At 45.5% G+C, this 18,754-nt stretch overlaps 1 protein-coding gene across 2 annotated transcripts in view; it reads left to right on the forward strand.

The window, feature by feature from the left end:
* LOC100606871 (acyl-CoA synthetase short chain family member 1) overlaps positions 1-18,754 on the forward strand; it is a 96,874-nt gene that overhangs the window by 57,200 nt on the left and 20,920 nt on the right. The window contains exon 1 of one of the 2 annotated variants that reach the window (XM_003278501.4): positions 10,247-10,632. The exons of the other annotated variant lie outside the window; for it this stretch is intronic. Coding sequence (XP_003278549.1) covers positions 10,538-10,632 — 95 coding nt within the window. The 5' untranslated portion in view covers positions 10,247-10,537. Of the gene's footprint in view, positions 1-10,246; positions 10,633-18,754 lie in introns of those variants that run through there. 2 annotated transcript variants of the gene reach the window in all.

The following is an 18,754-nucleotide window of genomic DNA, read 5'->3' on the forward strand; positions in this document are numbered from 1 at the left end:
TGGTCATTTAAAGGTAATCTACCACTTTTCCTTTGGCTGCTCTTAATATTTCTCCTTGTCTTTGGTTTTTCCAGTTTTATTTTTTGTTGATTTTTTTTTTTTATCTTGCTTGGGTTCTGCAGGATTTCTTAGATCTGTATTGATGGCTGTATCAGTTTTGGACTTCTTAGATCTGTATTGATGTCTGTATCATTTTGGAAATATCTCAACCATTATCTCTTTAAATATCATTTTTGCCTATTCTCTCTTCTTTTGTTGAGGACCCCAACTTCCCATATGATGAAATTTCTCACATTCTAATTTCTGTATCTCTTGCTGTCTTAGCCTGGGTTGCCTGGAAAGCAGAGCCTCATATAAAGGCTTGCATGCAGGTACATTACTTAGGGATATGATTCTAGGAACAAATGTGAGGAATGAGGGGTGTGGAACAGGGAAGGAGCAAGAACCAATACAAGTATGTGACTGAGTTAGCTGGTGCGACACACAACTCGGGCTCCATCTCAGGACTCAGGAGGAATCTTATAAAATATGTCCCTGAACTCACTCACTCACTCACAATGAGCTGTTAGAAATACAGCTTGGCACAAAGCTGGAGGCATCACGCTACCTGACTTCAAACTATACTACAAGGCTACAGTAACCAAAACAGCATGGTACTGGTATCAAAACAGAGATATAGACCAGTGGAACAGAACAGAGCCCTCAGAAATAATACCACACATCTACAACTATCTGATCTTTGACAAACCTGACAAAAACAAGAAATGGGGAAAGGAGTCCCTATTTAATAAATGGTGCTGGGAAAACTGGCTAGCCATGTGTAGAAAGCTGAAACTGGATCCCTTCCTTACACCTTATACAAAAATTAATTCAAGATGGATTAAACACTTAAATATTAGACCTAAAACCATACAAACCCTAGAAGAAAACCCAGGCAATACCATTCAGGCCACAGGCATGTGCGAGGACTTCGTGACTAAAACACCAAAAGCAATGGCAACAAAAGCCAAAATAGACAAATGGGATCTAATTAAACTAAAGAGCTTCTGCACAGCAAAAGAAACTACCATCAGAGTGAAAAGGCAACCTACAGAATGGGAGAAAATTTTTACAATCTACCCATCTGACAAAGGGCTAATATCGAGAATCTACAAAGAATTTAAACAAATTTACAAGAAAAAAAAACCCCATCAACAAGTGGGTGAAGGATATGAACAGACACTTCTCAAAAGAAGACATTTATGCAGCCAACAGACACATGAAAAAATGCTCATCATCACTGGTCATCAGAGAAATGCAAATCAAAACCACAATGAGATACCATCTCACACCAGTTAGAATGACGAACATTAAAAAGTCAGGAAACAACAGGTGCTGGAAAGGATGTGGAGAAATAGGAATACTTTTACACTGTTGGTGGGACAGTAAACTAGTTCAACCATTGTGGAAGTCAGTGTGGTGATTCCTCAAGGATCTAGAACTAGAAATACCATTTGACCCAGCCATCCGATTACTGGGCGTATACCCAAAGGATTATAAATAACGCTGCTATAAAGACCCATGCACATGTATGTTTATTGCAGCACTATTCACAACAGCAAAGACTTGGAACCAACCCAAATGTCCATCAATGGTAGACTGGATTAAGAAAATGTGGCACATATACACCATGGAATACTATGCAGCCATAAAAAAGGATGAGTTCATGTCCTTTGTAGGGACATGGATGAAGCTGGAAACCATCATTCTCAGCAAACTATCGCAAGGACAGAAAACCAAAGACCACGTGTTCTCACTCATAGATGGGAATTGAACAATGAGAACACCTGGACACAGGGTGGGGAACATCACACACCGGGGCTTGTTGTGGGGAGGGGGGAGGGATAGTATTAGGAGATATACCTAATGTAAATGACAAGTTAATGGGTACAGCCCACCAACATGGCACATGTATACATATGTAACAAACCTGCACATTGTGCACATGTACCCTAGAACTTAAAGTATAATAAAAAAAAAAGAAGAAAAGAAAAAAAAAGAAATACAGCTTGGCATCTCAACTTTCTCCTGTGGAAGCTGCATACACACCCAGGGGAAAAATGGCTACAAGGCCAGATGTGGTGGCTCATACCTGTAATTCTAGCACTTTGGAAGGCTGAGGCAGGAGGACTGGTTGAGCTCAGGAGTTCGAGACCAGCCTGGGCAACATAGGCCTCTACTAAACATCTCTACTAAAATAAAAAAAAAAATTAGCTGGGCATGGTGGCACATGCCTGCAGTCCCAGCTACTCAGAGGGCTGAGGCAGAAGGATCATTTGAACCTGGGAGGCTGAGGCTGCAGTGAGCCCTGATTGTGCCACTGCACTCCAGCCTGGGCAACAGAGCGAGACCTTGTGTGAAAAAACAAAAGTGGTTACACACCAGGCTTATCATCCTGGGTCTCTGTTGTTCCTGGATCCTGGTCCAGCAATTCCACACCAGTTTCAGGCTCTCTGATTTCTTCAAGCAAATGCTTTAAATGTTTTGTTCATTGTTGTCCCCTTTGGGAGTGTGAGTCTATCTAATTAGTCATCATCTAAATGGAAAATATTGCATAATGTTCCACTGATGTTTAGCAGCATCTCTGGCCTTCCCCCCACAGATGCCGGTAGCATCCTACCTAGTCCTGATCATAAAAATTGTTGCCAGACATTGACAAATGTCCCCTGGTGGACAAAATGGCCCTTGGTTGGGAAGCACTGGGTTAGACCAACCGGAATCCACCCCTAACCCTGGCACTCACTTCCATTAGAACACTGGCCTAGGTGGAGGACATTTATCTCAACAAAAACAGGTTCTGCCAGCATGTTAGAAGAGGCACATGATGCTGGCAAGCAGCCCACAATGTGCCTCGCAGCTCAAACCAGAAGCAAACCCTACTTCTAGTCCAGTGCTTTTTCCCAGTCCCATGCTGTTTCAACTCCTTCCACTCTCAGGAGGCTGGGGTCTTCAAATCTGTAAATTCTAACAACTCCCCAGGTGTTTTGCACAGTTAGCGAGGCCCTGGTCCAGTCAACCAGCGTTTGGAGATCACTGAACAAGCCTAAGTTTTATTTCAACTTAAGATAGGGACCTGGATAGAGAGAACTTTCAAGCTAGGCAACAGGTTTTTTTGTTTTTGTTTTTGTTTTATTTTTTAGACTTTTGGGGAGGGGATGGAATATAACAAACTTACACAGAAAACTGTACAAGTGTACAAACTTATATAGAAAAGTGTACATAAATATACAGCTAAACAAGCTGATGGAAAACAAAACCCAGGTTACCCCCTCCAAGGTCATGATACAAAACATCAGCATTTCAGATGCCACCCCCACCCATTCCTGATCATAATCTGTGTCCCACGGCTAAATCACAGCCTTGCAGAGTGCCAGCCCAGCAGAGGAGAGGGGTGTTTCGTCAGCATCTCACCTGCATCCCTGCAGCCCCTCCCAGCCCAGAGCTGCCTCTCAGGTGTCTCCTGCAGGCGGGCAGTCCCTCAGGTCCCCAGTACAAAGTGGTGACGGCAGTGATTCCCCAAGGTCTCCAGTCTTAGAGTCACTGGACTCAGGTTCCCCAAATTGGAATGCTGTACGTATTTCTCTATTTCCTATTTGCTTTTAAAGTGCTAATCTATTTCAAATTTAGTTTTTAAAAGTATTTTAAAACTCCCAATGCACAAGCAGTACCCCAGACCAGTGATACCAGAATTTCTGGGGTGGCACACAGGCATCTTTCCAGATGATTCCAACATGCAGCCAAAGTTGAGAGCCACTGTCTTAAAGTGCAGCCCCTCTGGGGTGACACAATCGAGCACAGCCACAATTCACGATGCCTGGTTGAAGCTTTGCCTCTGCTGCCTGGCATACGCAGCTCCTCTTCCCTTCCATGGAATGCCTCTGAGTCCAGTTGCTGCCATTGTGAAGGTGCCCATACTCTCATTATGGAGCCCAACACTGTCAGGGCCTCCTGGCACAGGGCACTCGGAGGAAGGAAACTGGAGAAGCAGGACCTGAGCCGTGGGAAGGGAAGGAGAAGGTGTTCGTCTCCTTAGGGTTGCCTCTCTGGTGTGTGCATGTAAACAAAGAGTGGAGTGAGAAACTTGGCCCCTGAGAAAACGCAAATGCTTTAAGTCAGTTACTGAGTTCAGGAGACCTTCCTCCTGTGAGTTCATAAATGACTTGGATTCCAGATTTGCTTCCCTATAAAGACTTAGGAGCACTGTGGCACTTACTGAAGTGAAAGTGAGAGTGTTCAGAGCTTGCGTCTGCAGTCACATACTGATAAACACGGCAAATAACACCAATCTGAATCCCCAGTGCCTACAGCAGTGCCCAGCATGTGCAAGTGCCCAGTGATATCTGTAGAATGAAGAGTGAACAGACGTCATACTGACCTAGCTGATGTATGGGAAGGACAGAGCTTTGGCCTGGTGGAGAAAGGCAGGGGATGGAGGCGCTGGCTCAGGCTCTGGAGTTCTGCAGTGGAGGGAGGGGAATGAATTGCTATGAAGGCACAGGGCAGACCTATGAAGAAGGCAAGACCTATCTGGGACACGAAAATCCTCCTGTCTGCTGCCTTGTCTCACAAGCATCAGAGTGAGGAAATGAGGGTGTCCTCACCCACCCTGCTCTCTGGAGGGCAGAAAGGGAAGAAACAGAGAAGACAGGCTCAGTTTATCCATCTGGGGGAGAAGAGTCATGCTTTTGTTTAGTTGTCCAGCTGCCTCTTCTCCTTCTATTAAGGCCATGGGAGAGTGGAGGCCTCCCTGTCAACTTGCTCCCTATCAGCCATCCTACAGGAATGCCATTACCCTCCAAACTTGCCACTTGTGGGTGCCTGAGTTTGCACTTGGTTCTGTTCCAGTGTCTGTTGCTAATCGTGAAACTGAGGCTCCCACCTGTGCCAGTCTTTATTCCAGATACAAGAAAAGTTGTTGGTTAGTGCCCATGGAACTGGACCACAGGGAGCCACCCCTGGCCATGGAGGTGACAAGCCAGAGGGCAAGAAGCCTATCCCAAACAAACCCAGAAGTAGAAGACGGAAGAGAGCTGGGTGTCCCATACCCTAGGATGTTACCAGTACACACCTGAGTTTGGAAACCTTTTGAGAAAACTAACATTGCCAACTTCTTTTGCAACAGGGTGGAACTTTTCTGGCAAGAGCCATCAGTTGGTTAATCTTAGGTTTTCTAGTCTCTCTGTTCCTGTAGATCCAAACTTTTGCCACACAGCCTTCTGAATGAACAAACACATTGGGCCAATTCCCTTCCTAAAGAAGGACATTACCTCACCCAAACAACACATCTCTTCATTACTGAGAGCCAAAGAAACATTGAACTCTTACTAATATGCATAAGTTTATTCAACCAACAGAAAAAAAAGCAGGACAGGAATCATCAAAATGGAAATGATTACAGTTGACCCTTGAACAAAGTGGAGGTTGGGGGTGCCAACCCCTAGTCCAGCTGAAAATCCACATATAACATTTGACTCTCCCAAAACCTAACTATGAATAGCCTACTATTGGCCGGAAGCCTTAATGATAGCTGTAAACATTGGATTAACACATATTTTGTATGTCCTAAGTATTATATACTGTATTCTTACAGTAAACTAAGCTAGAGAAAAGAAAATGCCATTAAAAATCATAAGGAAGAGAAAATATTTTTACTATTCATGAAGGTGAAGTGGATCATCATGACGGTCTTCATCTTCCTTGTCTTCACATTGAGTAGGCTGGGAGGAGGAGGGAGGGGAGGCGTTGTTGCTGTCTCAGGGGTGGCAGAGGCAGAAGAGGTGGAGGAGGTGGAAGGGGAGGCTGGTGTAACTTTTACTGAAAAAACATTCTCCTATGAGTGCACCTGTGTAGTTCAAACCCATGTTGTTCAAGGGTCAAGTGTAGTTACTCTCAAGAGATGGTTTCTGGATGTAATAAAACATGATTAATGAGTGATCTGTGCTAATCATGAAATGTCAGTGTTAAGATTCCAAAGGGAACAAAGGGGCTGGCCATTCACTTTTCAACAACAGACAATCAGGAATGTACACGCCCGTGGTGGAGGTGACTGCTGAATGTCTTTCCTCCTGAACAGTTTTCCTGCCAAGTCTAGGTCGACCTTAAGAATCCTCCACATGGGCAATTAGGGCAATTTTCCTGGCCAGCCTCTCTTCAGTGCTCACCTCTGCTCCTCCCTGCTTCTCACGGGGTGACCATGCATTCAGTGAGCCTGTCCTGCCCTTCTGCCTACAACAGGGAGGCTGCTGTGTTGTTCCCAATGAATGGTCAATGGGCCATGGGGTCTTATCCTCTAACATGGATCATCAACCTCACCAAAGGTGGGAACATCAGATTCTCAGTCCAGGAATCTAGACTTGGAGAAGGAGACCATAGTTAGTTGGTGTGGGATACTTGAAATGGGAGAGGCAGGGAGAGCTCGGCTTAAGCGATGCTTTTTCACCATGGATATGTCCAAGTAGACAATGCTAGCCTGTTGGCCCTGAGGGGCAGTGCAAATTGCTCCCCTGACAGCTGCCTCAATGCATAAAGGACTGTTTCTCTCATGTGATAGGCAGCCCAGAGGTAGGTGGTTGCTGGCTGTGGTGAACAGTTCAGGGACACCATTAAGGACCTAGGCTCTTCTGTTCTGGGTGTGTTTTTTAGACATCAAGGTGTATTCCTGTGGTCTTAAGATGCTGCTACTCCATGCTTAACTCTCGGGTTCCAGGCAGAAGAAGGGACAGTGCTAGTCCCATTTGTCCCTTTTATCAGAAATGGAAAAACTTTCCTAAAGGTCAAAATAGTCCCTATATTTCTGTTTTTATCTTGTGCCAAAATAATGCCTATGGCTGTGTTAGCTTTGACAGCTGGATGAGTAACACTGATCTCTTCCAGCTCTCCAGGGGAGGGCAGCAAAAGAGAAGGGGCCAGCCCAGCAGGTCGTGCCATGTGAGCACGGAAGGGTGCAGAGACAGGACGGTGTGAGGCACCAGGAGGCGGAGGGTGACTCTGCCCCTGTGTTCCCAGGTCTTTGTTCCAGTCCCTGTGAGGCCTGGCTGTACTTTCTGAGCCTGAGTTCCATAAGGTATCCCCAGATCCTTCCAACGTTATCCTTCCCTCATCCTCCGCCAGCTTTGGTGGATGTCTGTTTCTGGTAGCTGCATGATCTCTAAGGTGCTTTTCCTTCGGTGAACAAACTAGTAGACATTGCCTAACTTTACTGTCTCCACTGTCCCACCTGAATTAAAACCGGAGCTTCCCGCCACGACACAACAACTTCCCTTGCAGCCCTTTTCCGAGCTGGCAGCGCCTTCTGCGCTCTCCTGGACTTGTGGGCAAGAAGGGGTTCAGCTACTTCCTGCCCTGCTTTGCCCTTTTCAGACTATTCTTTCTTTGCTAAAAAAATTTATTTTTAGTTTTTGTTTTTGTGGGTACATAACAGGCGTATATATTTGTGGCTATTCTTTCTTGATCACAATAACCCTGATGTCCATCCCTGATCATCACCCCCTTGTATAACAATCCCTGGGCACCCCACTCTTCCCTCTTAGCCTGCTTCTTGTCCTTCTCTATCCTCCAACCCCCCCCCATTATAATCTTATTTATCTAAGTCCTGGTGCAAAGCCCCTTCCTCCAAGAAGCCATCTCTCCTCAGTCCCATCTGATGGCACTTGTTCCTCCTTGCAGCCCCAAGGCACCCTGCAGCTCTTCTGCAGCAGTGCTTTATAGTGTCCTTCGTTACGCTTCCTCTCTCCCCTCCCAGATGATAACGCCTGTGCAGGCTGGCTCACTGTATTTCACTCTCAATTTGTCACCGCACTTGGCACCTGGCAGGCTTTCAGGAGATCTCTGTGGAAGGAGTTGAAACAGCATGGGACTGGGAAAAAGCACTGGACTAGAAGTCGGGTTTGCTTCTGGTTTGAGCTGCAAGGCACACTGTGGGCTCCCTGCCAGCATCATGTGCTTCTTCTTCCATGCTGGCAGAGCCTGCTTTTGTTGAGATAAATGCCCTCCACGTGGGCCAGTGTTCCGATGGAAGTGAGCCTCATCCCCAGTGCCAGCGTTGGGTGTGGCAGAGTTCTGGTTGTTCTCACTCACTGCTTCTCAACCAAGGGCTATTTTGTCCTCCGTGGGCTATCTGTCAATGTCTGGCAACATTTTTTATCATCACGACTAGGTGGGACGCTACTGCCATCTAGTGGGGGGAGTCCAGGGATGCTGCTGAAACACCAGCACACAGGAGAGGCCCCCCTCCGTTTCCTAACAAAGAATTATCTGGCCCAAAATATTAGTGGTGCTGAGAAACCTGATCAAATTAATCATAGTGGTCCCATTCCTCTGCCAATAACTAGCTTCAGCACGATGAGAAACGAAGTCCGTCTGGTTGGAAGGTGGGGTGGGAGAACTGAGAACTGAAACAAATACAACAAGCAAAGCGGGCTTCAGCATGACTTGAAAACAGAAAAACTGTACTGAACCTGTGCTATGCAGCACAAATGATCTACCTCAGACCACTGTAACACCAACTACCTACGTGCTTCATGATAAGCCCACGAGCTGACCTCCTGGTAACTCCGAATGGACTTACATGTCCCAGAGCTAAGGCGATGGTTCCTCCAGTGACTCCCTTTGTTAACGGATTCTGACCAATCCCGGGCAAGACTATTGATAGACTAACTCCAGCCCCCAAACCCCACAAGGACTCTCCCATGACTCCCCCATTTTGAGGAGCCCCACAGGTCCTCTGGTGCATTTCTTTGCTGCAGCAAGTTCAGTAAACCCAACTTACTGCCATTATTTTTCTTCTGGATGTGTCCCTGGGTGTTTGCAGTGCGTGGGCTTTAACACTGGGCGTGGAACACAAATAGCTCCAATGCAGTGAGTTCAATGTTATGGCTGGGGCATGCTTAAAGTGCCTTGAAGACAAAGAGGAAGATGTTCTGCTTGGGAAACTGGGAGAAGAATTTTCAGCAAGGATACTTGAAGTGGGTCCTGAATGATAAAAATAATTGGCCAACTGGAGGTGAAGGAGAGTGTATCACAGGAAGAAGGAACCTCAAGGACAAAGGCAGCCAGGCATGAGATTAGACATGGTAAGCCATCCTGAGTGTCTGAAATGGGGGGTGCGGAGCAAGAGGGATAGTCCAGACAGGCAGGAAGGCGTCAGACCATACAGTACTTTGTTAACACTATCCCTGATTTAATAGCTGTATTGGCTATTCTCAATGACACAGAATGAAGTAAAATGTTGCCGAGGCCTGAATTATTACCTGGGATCTCTGGAGAAGTGGATATGCATAGCTCTCCACTTCCCTCAACTGGTTCTTCAGCTCTTTGAATGAATAAATAAAAAACATTCACATGGAATTCTAGTGCCATAGCACTTAAAAAGGTAAAGGCATGTTTCTATCAGGAAAGCCTCCAAGAGGAAATTATTTCTTGACACTGCATTTTGAACGTGGCTTTTCCAGAGACAATTCCTCGTGCCACTGGTAAAAGGCTTTGATTTCTTCTGCCTGGAAATCCTCCCTGTCACTTCCTCCAGGTTCGATTCCTCTTTCAATCCCTTTGCTTGTCAAATGCACTCACAAGATCCAGTTCTTCCCCTTTGAAGCAATTACTACGTTTGATAATTTTACATGTCTATTTTATGATGATGATCTGATTAAAGTCATCTTTCCCACTAGTTTAATTTCTATAAGGAGGGGTCTTGTCTGTGATTTGCCCACCGTCATCTCCCAGCACCTGGGAACATTTCTGGTTTACTGCAATACTGTTGAAAGAACGATGCCTCTCTATGCTTTCTTAAACTTTGTTAGTGATAATTTCTACTTCTACCTGGCCTTTACTTAAGGGTAATCCTTAATAAACTTTATCAAATGTCTGTTGTAATCGTCATAAAAAGATTTAATACTCAACATCTGGCCTTAACCAGAGGGAAACATTTTCTAGCCCAAGTTTTCCCCTTAACGGGATGAGTCGGGGAATGATGTAATTTTCAGGCAGAGGTGACTTCGTTCCAAGGGTGTGAATGCATTATTTTTGACGCTGCCTGTAAGAGCAGGGTCGCTGACATTTAATAAACAGCGCCATCCTCTCTAACGATAAAAGTGGCCAACATCTCGTGCAAGCAATTCCCAAGTGCGTCAGGAGCATCCCCGTCCTCAGAAACGTGAGACGAAGGCGGCACGCGCAGGGACTGGGCTAAGTGAGCCCGAGGTTGAACCACTCGCGTTCTGGGCCCCGGAGTCCGAGACAGGCGGGGATGTCGGCAGCTCCGGGTGCTAGCTCTGAGCAGGTTCCGAGCCCCGCTTCCGGGCGGTCAGAATTCGCCTCCGAGCGCAGAGGAGCTACGCACCAGGGACCGCCCGCCCATGAGGCCGGAAGGGGCGGGGAGAACGCTGCGGATTGGTTCCTGGGCGCAACGTCATTTCCGCTCGCGGGGGAGGGCGGGCCTGGAGCCTGAGCAGACGCCGCTCAGTGTGGGGTGGTTCCTGCGGGTGAGGCTGGCACCCGTACCATGAGCGAGGCGGACGGGCTGCGACAGCGGCGGCCCCTGCGGCCGCAGGTTGTTACAGACGATGATCGCCAGGCCCCGGAGGCTAAGGACGGCAGGTAGGCCGGACTCCCAGACCGGGCGCTGGAGCCGGGCCGCTAGGAGTGGAGGGCGACCCTCTTGGACAGCGGCGACGGCAGTAACAGTAACCTGGGGATGCGGTGCCGAGCGCGTTGTCAGAGCCTTCTCGTTTCATCCCCAAGAAAAACTCATTTTTCCGAGGAGGAAGCAGCCTCCGACAAGGCGGATGTACCTGCAAGGTCTTTCAGGTTCGGGTGCACCCTGCGCCCAGTCGCCGCGTTATCCTCGGCTCTCCGGAACCCGAGACCGCATCGCGCCGCTCCTGTGCCTTCCCTCCCCTCACTCCTGCCCCACCCTGCATAGCGGTTGCTTCCTCGCCTTTCCCTCGCTCCCCTCGCGCTTCCCTTCCTTTGGCTTATCTGATCCCCCGGGCACAGCTGCCTGGCCAGGGCCCTGCAGGTCTTCCTGGTTCCCCGCTCGCACTTTCCCCAAGGGAGGAGGTCCCACGAGATGCTGGGGTCCTGCCTCGTTATCCGGCGAAGAGATGGCTTCTACACTTGCTCTTCTGCACCTGCCCCCCTCACGCTGCGTGACCAGTCCTCACTGCGGTTCTTGGAAAGAGTGGAGAACAGAAGTGACATTGTAGGCAATTTTTGAGAATTCAGCTTGAGTTTTTCTTGATAGGGATGGAGAAACATAGGAAACTGTAGTTGTTGACACTTAAGAAATATCAGGTTTTGCCCTTTGCCTCCTCTCCCATCTTCCAGAATATAAGAATTCTGTGTTTTGTTAGGTAAAAACTGAATCATGATTCGTAAACATAGATTTCACTATAAGATACTTAAAATTCACTTTTCAATTCTGTGTCCTGAATTTCGTAACTTTTAAGTTTCAGGGAGAATCAAGAGGCCCCGTAGACCAAGCTTGAAGTTGTGGAACTGATTGACTTATATTTGATAGAAATACTGGAAATATTTGTTCATCAGTAGTGTTCCAAGAGGTGGTGGGGTACATATGAATGAGAGGCAGTTTTTGCCCTTGTAGACTGAGTTTATTGACTGATGATAAGAGGAACACATTTGAAGGACAGCGATGGCAGGAAGGAGCATTTAGGCTCTAGAGAGGCAATTTAGAGAGAAGACTTTCGGTGATAGTTGTCTCCTTGGGCCAGTGAAAAGATCGGGAAGATGCTCCCATATATCCTGACCAACCATCCTGCGTTGCCCTGGACTGGGGTTTCCAAGGATGTAGAACTTTCAGTGCTAAACCTGGGCAAACTGGGACAATTTGATCACCTTACTTACTGTGAATATTGTGAATTAATCATCTGTTGGTGATTGAGGAGCCATTTAGAATGGACATGCAATAATTGGCAACACTTTCCTACAGAAATCTTGAAAACAAGGCATTTTTACCTGAGAAATGAAAGAGCAGTGGCCTGAGTTTGTCATTAGGTGCAGTGTGTTGAAAACCAGGGCATACAGCCCCTGAGGGCACTGGTTAGGTGGTCCCAACTCTCAGTCTGCTGGCTCACACTTCTGGCCCCAGGGCAGGCAGGCAGACTTCATTGTTTTTTTCAGGTTCTCTATGGGGATTTCTTCCTTAATGACTAAGTAAATCTGATTCTAAAGTCATCTTTTACTGCCTGATCTTTTCCAGTGTGCCTTTTACATTTATGTTCTTATTTCCTTGACTTCCCTGTCCATGAACATTGTTCCTATTTCCCTGTGTTTGTCCTTCTTGTTTGTTTATCCCTTTTCTGTATATCTGTAATGATCTCTTTCAAAGTGAGGTCTTGTCACCACCCTTCCTTTCCGCAGTTATTATTGTAACATGGTAGCTGTTTTTCTTATTTTTCTCCTGCATTTCTCCTATATTTTTCATTTATTTTGTGGTCATTTCTAGTAGTTCATGTAATAGTATTCTTGATTACTTTAAAAGTCGAGGGTTCAACATAAGCCAGGAAAGCTTGTGTATAGTGGGCGAAGTAAAGGAATCTAAATTCAGAAGTAAAAACACGAACCTATTAGAGTAAACTTTAGCACTTTAGATGTGCTAAATAGAATAAAGGAAGCCTTGAAAGGCATATTACTAAACTGACAGAACTAAGACATGGATTTTAGCAGTGGTAGGGACCCCTAGCAATACGTTGGCTGGTCTCCCAACTCTTGGCATGAAAGGTGGGTGGTTGCTTTTTTTTGCTGATGAGATCATTGAAGTCCATGTGTGTGAGGTGGTTTATATGAAGTTACAGAGAATAGAGTCAAAAGAGAAATGAAAATGAATGAAGAAGGATAGAACTGGCAGCTGGACAGTGATTGAGAAGTGTATTTTTTAAATTATGCTTTGGAAATAAGATTTTATGCCAAAGCTCTTGAATTACTGTATTTGAGATATAATGGTGAATTTGGTTGGTAAATCCTTTTATTCAGTGTGGAACATAGATGAGCTAAACACTTTAACATACCAGTGCAAGCTTATTATTTGACATTGATTTCCTGAAATGCTTTAGAAACTTAATTGTACTCTGTGGAACTATTCCTTTCTGTTTGAAACACAGTTTTATCTAGGAAGAGAACTGTTTAATGTCCATATATGACTGTTTAGGGATGCAGAATAAATATATTGAGGATTTAATATATTTCAGTACATTAAATTCCGTATAATTCTGCTTTTTCAATAAGCTTCTGAAGGATTTTAGTCTAATTAAAAGTCTCTGCTAGGTCCATTTTCCTTTTTCCTCTTGGAGACTGAAGAGTAAGGGAGGAAGTATGGAGAAACAGATTGGGCATTCATGAATTCATGAGGAGTGAGGCAGCTGGAGTGTTTGTCTCAGCTTTGCCCCAGGTGTGTATTTTCAGATGGCTTTTTAAACTTGTTTCTTGATTTCTTAATTTTTTTTCAAGGATAAATTGATGAATCTAGGAGCCCCAGTTTAAAGGATTGTGAAAAATGAACAATTTCAAGATGCTGTCACTAAAAAAGATGGGTTGATGCTATTTGACTTTCTCAGGTTCCAGGGATCACCTTGACACATGAGGTTGCTGGTACGCCATGGATTTGGGGCTATCAGGTTTTCCACAACAATCACAGGTGAATTTTGATCTCTTGGAGTCTGCTTGTTGGGACTTCAGTTCAGGACCCAAGGCCCTAATGTCCTGTGTGCAGAGTTAGAGGATACCCTTCAAAATCTGCCAAATTGGCTGGTGAATCTACGGAAGATTGTGTAAATCATGGCCCAGCCAACAGCAGTTGTGAAATCCTGTTGCATCACTGTGGTTGTGCTCTTGCCTTTAGAGAGTGTAGGCAATTTCAGGGTGCAGATGTCCTCATGGAGATGGGCATCCCTCCAGGCTCTTCTGAGAGATTGGGGCAAACAAACTGATTTCTCCAACTGTGCCTGAGAACTAAGTTGCCAGCGTTCCTGGATGTGTCAGCACAGGTTGGGAACCTGCAGTGCTTTGTCAGTGAAAATGGATAGGGATCGATACAGTGTCCTTTATTTAAGTTAAAAAATGAGTAAGAGGGAGGCAGACACCGAGAAAAGACAGAAGAATTGTGGTTAACTGAGTTTACAGGAAGCAACACTGATGAGGGCCTGCCAAAAAGTTAATGGACCTTGGGCTAAAATAAGTGTGGCGCCCAGAGCAGGGGTCTAGGAGCTGTGCTTACCTCATTTATATAACAAGCTAACTCCATTTCAAGTGCTTAGGAACCACACATGGCTAGTAGCTATTGTATTTCCATCATTGCAGAAAGTTCTATTGGACAGTGCTGCTCAAGGAGTTTTGTTTAAATTTAAGCTAGTATTTCTAATACGTGACTACAGAACTTTCCAGTGGAGGCTGGATGCTGATCAGGTGAGGTTGGGGAGGTGTTGGTGAAGTCTGACCGGGAAGGGAGCTGCATAGAGTTAGTGGTGTCCAGCTGCACATGAGGAACAACGGATGAAAGAGTTCGCAGGCCCACCCTGTACCCACCAAACCAGAATCTCTGGCCCAGGTCATCTTGATGTAGCCCATCCAGGAGTTGGCTGCCTTTGGGAACAGTAGACTGAGTGACCTCTAAATTCTTCTCCAGCTTTAGGAGAGTGTTACTGGTAGATCCCCCAGCATTGGGACACAAATCTTTGTCAATGGATTTTTGGCCTCCTTTCTGGCTGTAAGCCCCATGGCTTTCAGTCCTGGCTGGACTTTTTGTTTGGGACATAATTGAGCCTCTAACTATTGTGTGAAGGGGCAACCAGATATTTAAATGGGGTGCCCCCAGGTCTGAATTAGATGACCACATCAAGATTTTAAAAATGTAAGCTGCAGTGTGGTAAAGTAGAGGTCACGATGTTGGAGTCAAGACAGATGAGGAAAATCTGCCTTAGGTAGAATGATGTTAGGCAAGGAAAAACAAAGTAGCGCGTTGGCAGGATTGTTACTGTTTGTAATGTAGGTCATGAGGTGAAAACACAATGTACCTTCCCTAGAGGGACTCTCCTCTCCTGGGAGTGGGGTGGGTGATGGCATCAGATTCCTTTAAGGACAGGCACGTCCCTGTTGGACTCAGTACCAGAGTGCAGCGAGGGCAGCTCTCAGGGCTGGCAGCCACACATCTTCACCATCCACCTTTCCAGGTGGCTTGTCTCCCTTTGGGGCTCGCACTGTCAGAAGCGTTTCTGTCATTTACTCGTAACCAGCCCTGCTTTATTGTACAAGTACTTCATTTCTATTGTGTTGGAAGACTTTAGGTCACTTAAAGAAAATCACTTGGGTTGAAAAGTGTCCTAGCCACTGGAGTGGCAGTTTGCATGGTGGAGTCACTGACTCTATTTTTTTTTTTTTTTAACATCTTTATTGAGATGTAATTTACATACCATAAAATTAACCTACTTAAAATGTTCAAATCAGTGATTTTTAGTATAATGGCCGGTTTTGCAGTAATTACCACAATCCAAGTTTAGAACATTCTTGTCACTGTCAACTTTTTTTTTTAGTTGAGGTGAAATTCGCATAACATACAATTAACCACTTTAAAGTGCACAGTTCCATGATATTTAGTGTATTCACAATGTTGGGCAACCACCAGCTCTTTCTGCTTTCAAAACTGTTTCATCACCCCATAAAAGCAAGTTGTTTACCTTGTACCAATTAAGTAATCACTCCCATTCCCGCCTCCCACACAAATGTTCAGCAGATGAGTGGGGCTGGACATGGTTGCTCATGCCTGCTCATTTCAGGGTGCACTTTGGGAGGCTAAGGTGGGAAGACTGCTTGAGGCCAGAAGTTCAAGACCAGCCTGGACAATGTAGCAAGATGTTTTCTCTACAAAAAGTAAAACAATTAGCCAGCTGTGTTGGTGCACACCTGTAGTCCTAGCTACTTTGGGAGGCTGAGACAGGAGGATCATTTGAGCCCAGGAGTTTGAGATAACAGTGAGATATGATCCCGCCACTGTACTCTAGCCTGGTTGATATACTGAGACTGTGTCTTTATATTTAAAAAACAAAAAACCAGATGAGTGGGCAGCAAGTTGTGGTATATACGTACATAATCAACCGGTAAAAGGAACCATGTGCAGATACACACTGTAACTTAGACGGGCCTAGAAAACACACTGAATGAAAGAAGCTAGTCATGAAAGGTCACGTGTTGTATGATTCCGCTTATATGAAATGCCTAGAATAGGCAAATCACCATGAATTTTCACAGAGCTTTCAAACTCCCGCTCTGAGGGCTCTAGGTCTGGGCATCCTCCGCTCCCTCCTCTTGCTCTTGGCAGGCAGCGCTTCTGATGGTGACTGCAGCCATAGGGTCACATCTGGCTCCCAGTCGTGCTTTTCCAGCTCTTGCATTGGCTGTGGGAAAGCCACTTGAGCCTTTCCCTGCCCACTTCCCTCATTTGTGAAGGAGAGAGATACCTGGTTCCATCTGGTTGCCCACGTAAAGCACATTTCTTGGCATGCTCTCATTTTGACTGTTTGCCATTCCTCTTTTCCTGGTCCTTACTCCTTTCCCTGCTGCAGACCTCTCAGGTTGCATGAGCCTGCCGTCGTATCAGGTCATAGTTCTGTGCTTTGTAGACATTTCTATGCCTGTGGCGCTTATACCCTTGACTGGTATAAGTCCGTCACATTAGAAGAAGATTATTTGGTCCTGGGGTTTGGAGACAGGACTGGGAGGGAGAGGTTGACCTGACTTTCCCCTTCATTCTCACCTGGCCTCTTCCAGAAGCCTGGGCTCTCTTGGCCTCTCCCTGGTTGGGTCTGTGGCATTTTGTTTGGGTTTGTAGGGCCTGGACCACCTCCTTTCCCACCTAATAAAAGGGGTAAGGACCGGCATTGTGGCATTTTACCTGGTCTTAGATATACGGGGTGAGCTCTGAACCCCTTATGAGTGAAGAGGAGGAAGTTAGGGACAAAATTCATTTTTGGAAGATTATTAGAAGAAAAATAGACATAGAATTCTCATCAGCAAAGGGAAATGTCAAAGGAAGAAGGCAGTGGTTAACACTGCCCTCGGGCCCGTCCTGCTCTGGAGGAGGAAGCAGCAGGAGAAACCGGGCCTTGCCTTCAACACTGTGCTGGGAAATGTCCTCAGCTGGGTCCAGTTTCAGTGTTTAAAAGCTCTGCTTTCCACATAACTGCAGGACACGATTCAGCCAAGCTTTCTACCACTGCATTCCAGGATCTACTTTGCTCCAGTTTCCAATCCCATGCTCCTGACATCCTTCCGCACCCTCCCCAGCAGTGCCAGCAGTGTTCGTGCCCAGTTAGGTGTTCTCCAAGGTGATGGTCTTTTCCTGCTATGCTCCTGTCTTCTGAGACCTCACGAGTAGAGTCTTTTAACATCCGTAGTTTTCCTACTGTGTTCAAGGAAATCTAGGCTTTTTCTGTGCTGCTCCTCAAAATTCTTCCTTCCTTCACCCACAGCTCTATTCCAAAGCTACTTCCACATTTTTTTAGATATTTGTTACAGCAACACCCTACTTCCAGGGTGCTGGAAACTAGTTTACTTAGAAAACTGTTAATTTTTATGGCTGCCATTAACAAATTACCACACAATGAGTGTCCTGAACAACACAAATTTATTATATAATAGTTTTGTAGGTCAGAAGTCCTGGGCAGGTCTCACTGTGTTAAGATCAGGGTGTCAGTAGGGCTGTGTTTCTGGAGGCTCTGGAAAGACTCTGTTTCCTGCCCACTCAGGTTGGTGGCAGAACCCAGCCACTCTGCAGAGGTGCTGTCCAAAATGCAAGGGACACTTTGTGAAAGCTGCTCCCTCTTCTTCCCCTTAGTCTTTCCTTTGTCTTTATTTCCACCTACCCCAGTAGTAATAGAGGGATTTATTTTCTTTTCTGCTTTATTCGTTTGTGAAAATCATGCATGTTCAGGAAGTTATCCTGCCCAACACCCCGTTTCACATTGGGGGAAACTGTGGGTTTTGGAGTGGAGAAACTAGCCTGCAGTTCCCTGGCTGGCTGTTGGGAAAGAGGGCTTGGCCTATATGTTTCTACACCATACCCGGAACAGAGTTTAACACATCTAAATGGCAGAAGACTACACTTCTGTCAAAAATCAAACCCTGCTCCCTTAAATCAAGTCTATTTTGTTAAGTGTGAGTCTTGAATTTTTTCTTCGTCAACACTTTAATTTTTTTGATGGAAGAAAAAATTTCTACCTTAGGAATTCATGATTTTGTTTGTTTTAAGTTAATATTAATGTCAAGCATTTAGTAAATTTGAGTTCAATTCATGTAAGCAAGTAATGATCCTATGAGGTTTATTTAGTAGCAGGAGGCCAAATGTTTTCACTTGTTTGCCAGATGAGAAATACTGTATGTGAAGATTGGTTCAGAGATATTTAAGGCACTACTGGTCATTTGTCCAAAAACTTCACCCAGGATTCCCAGGGAAGCTTTCACATCTTCCCAAGGATTCAGGAGTGATGACTTTGAATTGTAATTTTATGGATCCTGTGTGGATAACTGTCAGTATTTGTCAGACTTCTTCTATTAGGTTGAAGAGCTGGGATTTCCTTTTAAATTCTTAAAAGTAGGTTGGGAAAAGTGATTGGGGAATTGGACCCTCAGAAAGTTGTTCTGCTTCTATTTCCTTCATGACTTTAGCTGTCTCTTGTTTCTGTGAGAATCTTAGGGCTGCACAGTACTGAGT

Source organism: Nomascus leucogenys, chromosome 13, assembly GCF_006542625.1.
Source record: "Nomascus leucogenys isolate Asia chromosome 13, Asia_NLE_v1, whole genome shotgun sequence".
Taxonomy (NCBI): domain Eukaryota; kingdom Metazoa; phylum Chordata; class Mammalia; order Primates; family Hylobatidae; genus Nomascus; species Nomascus leucogenys.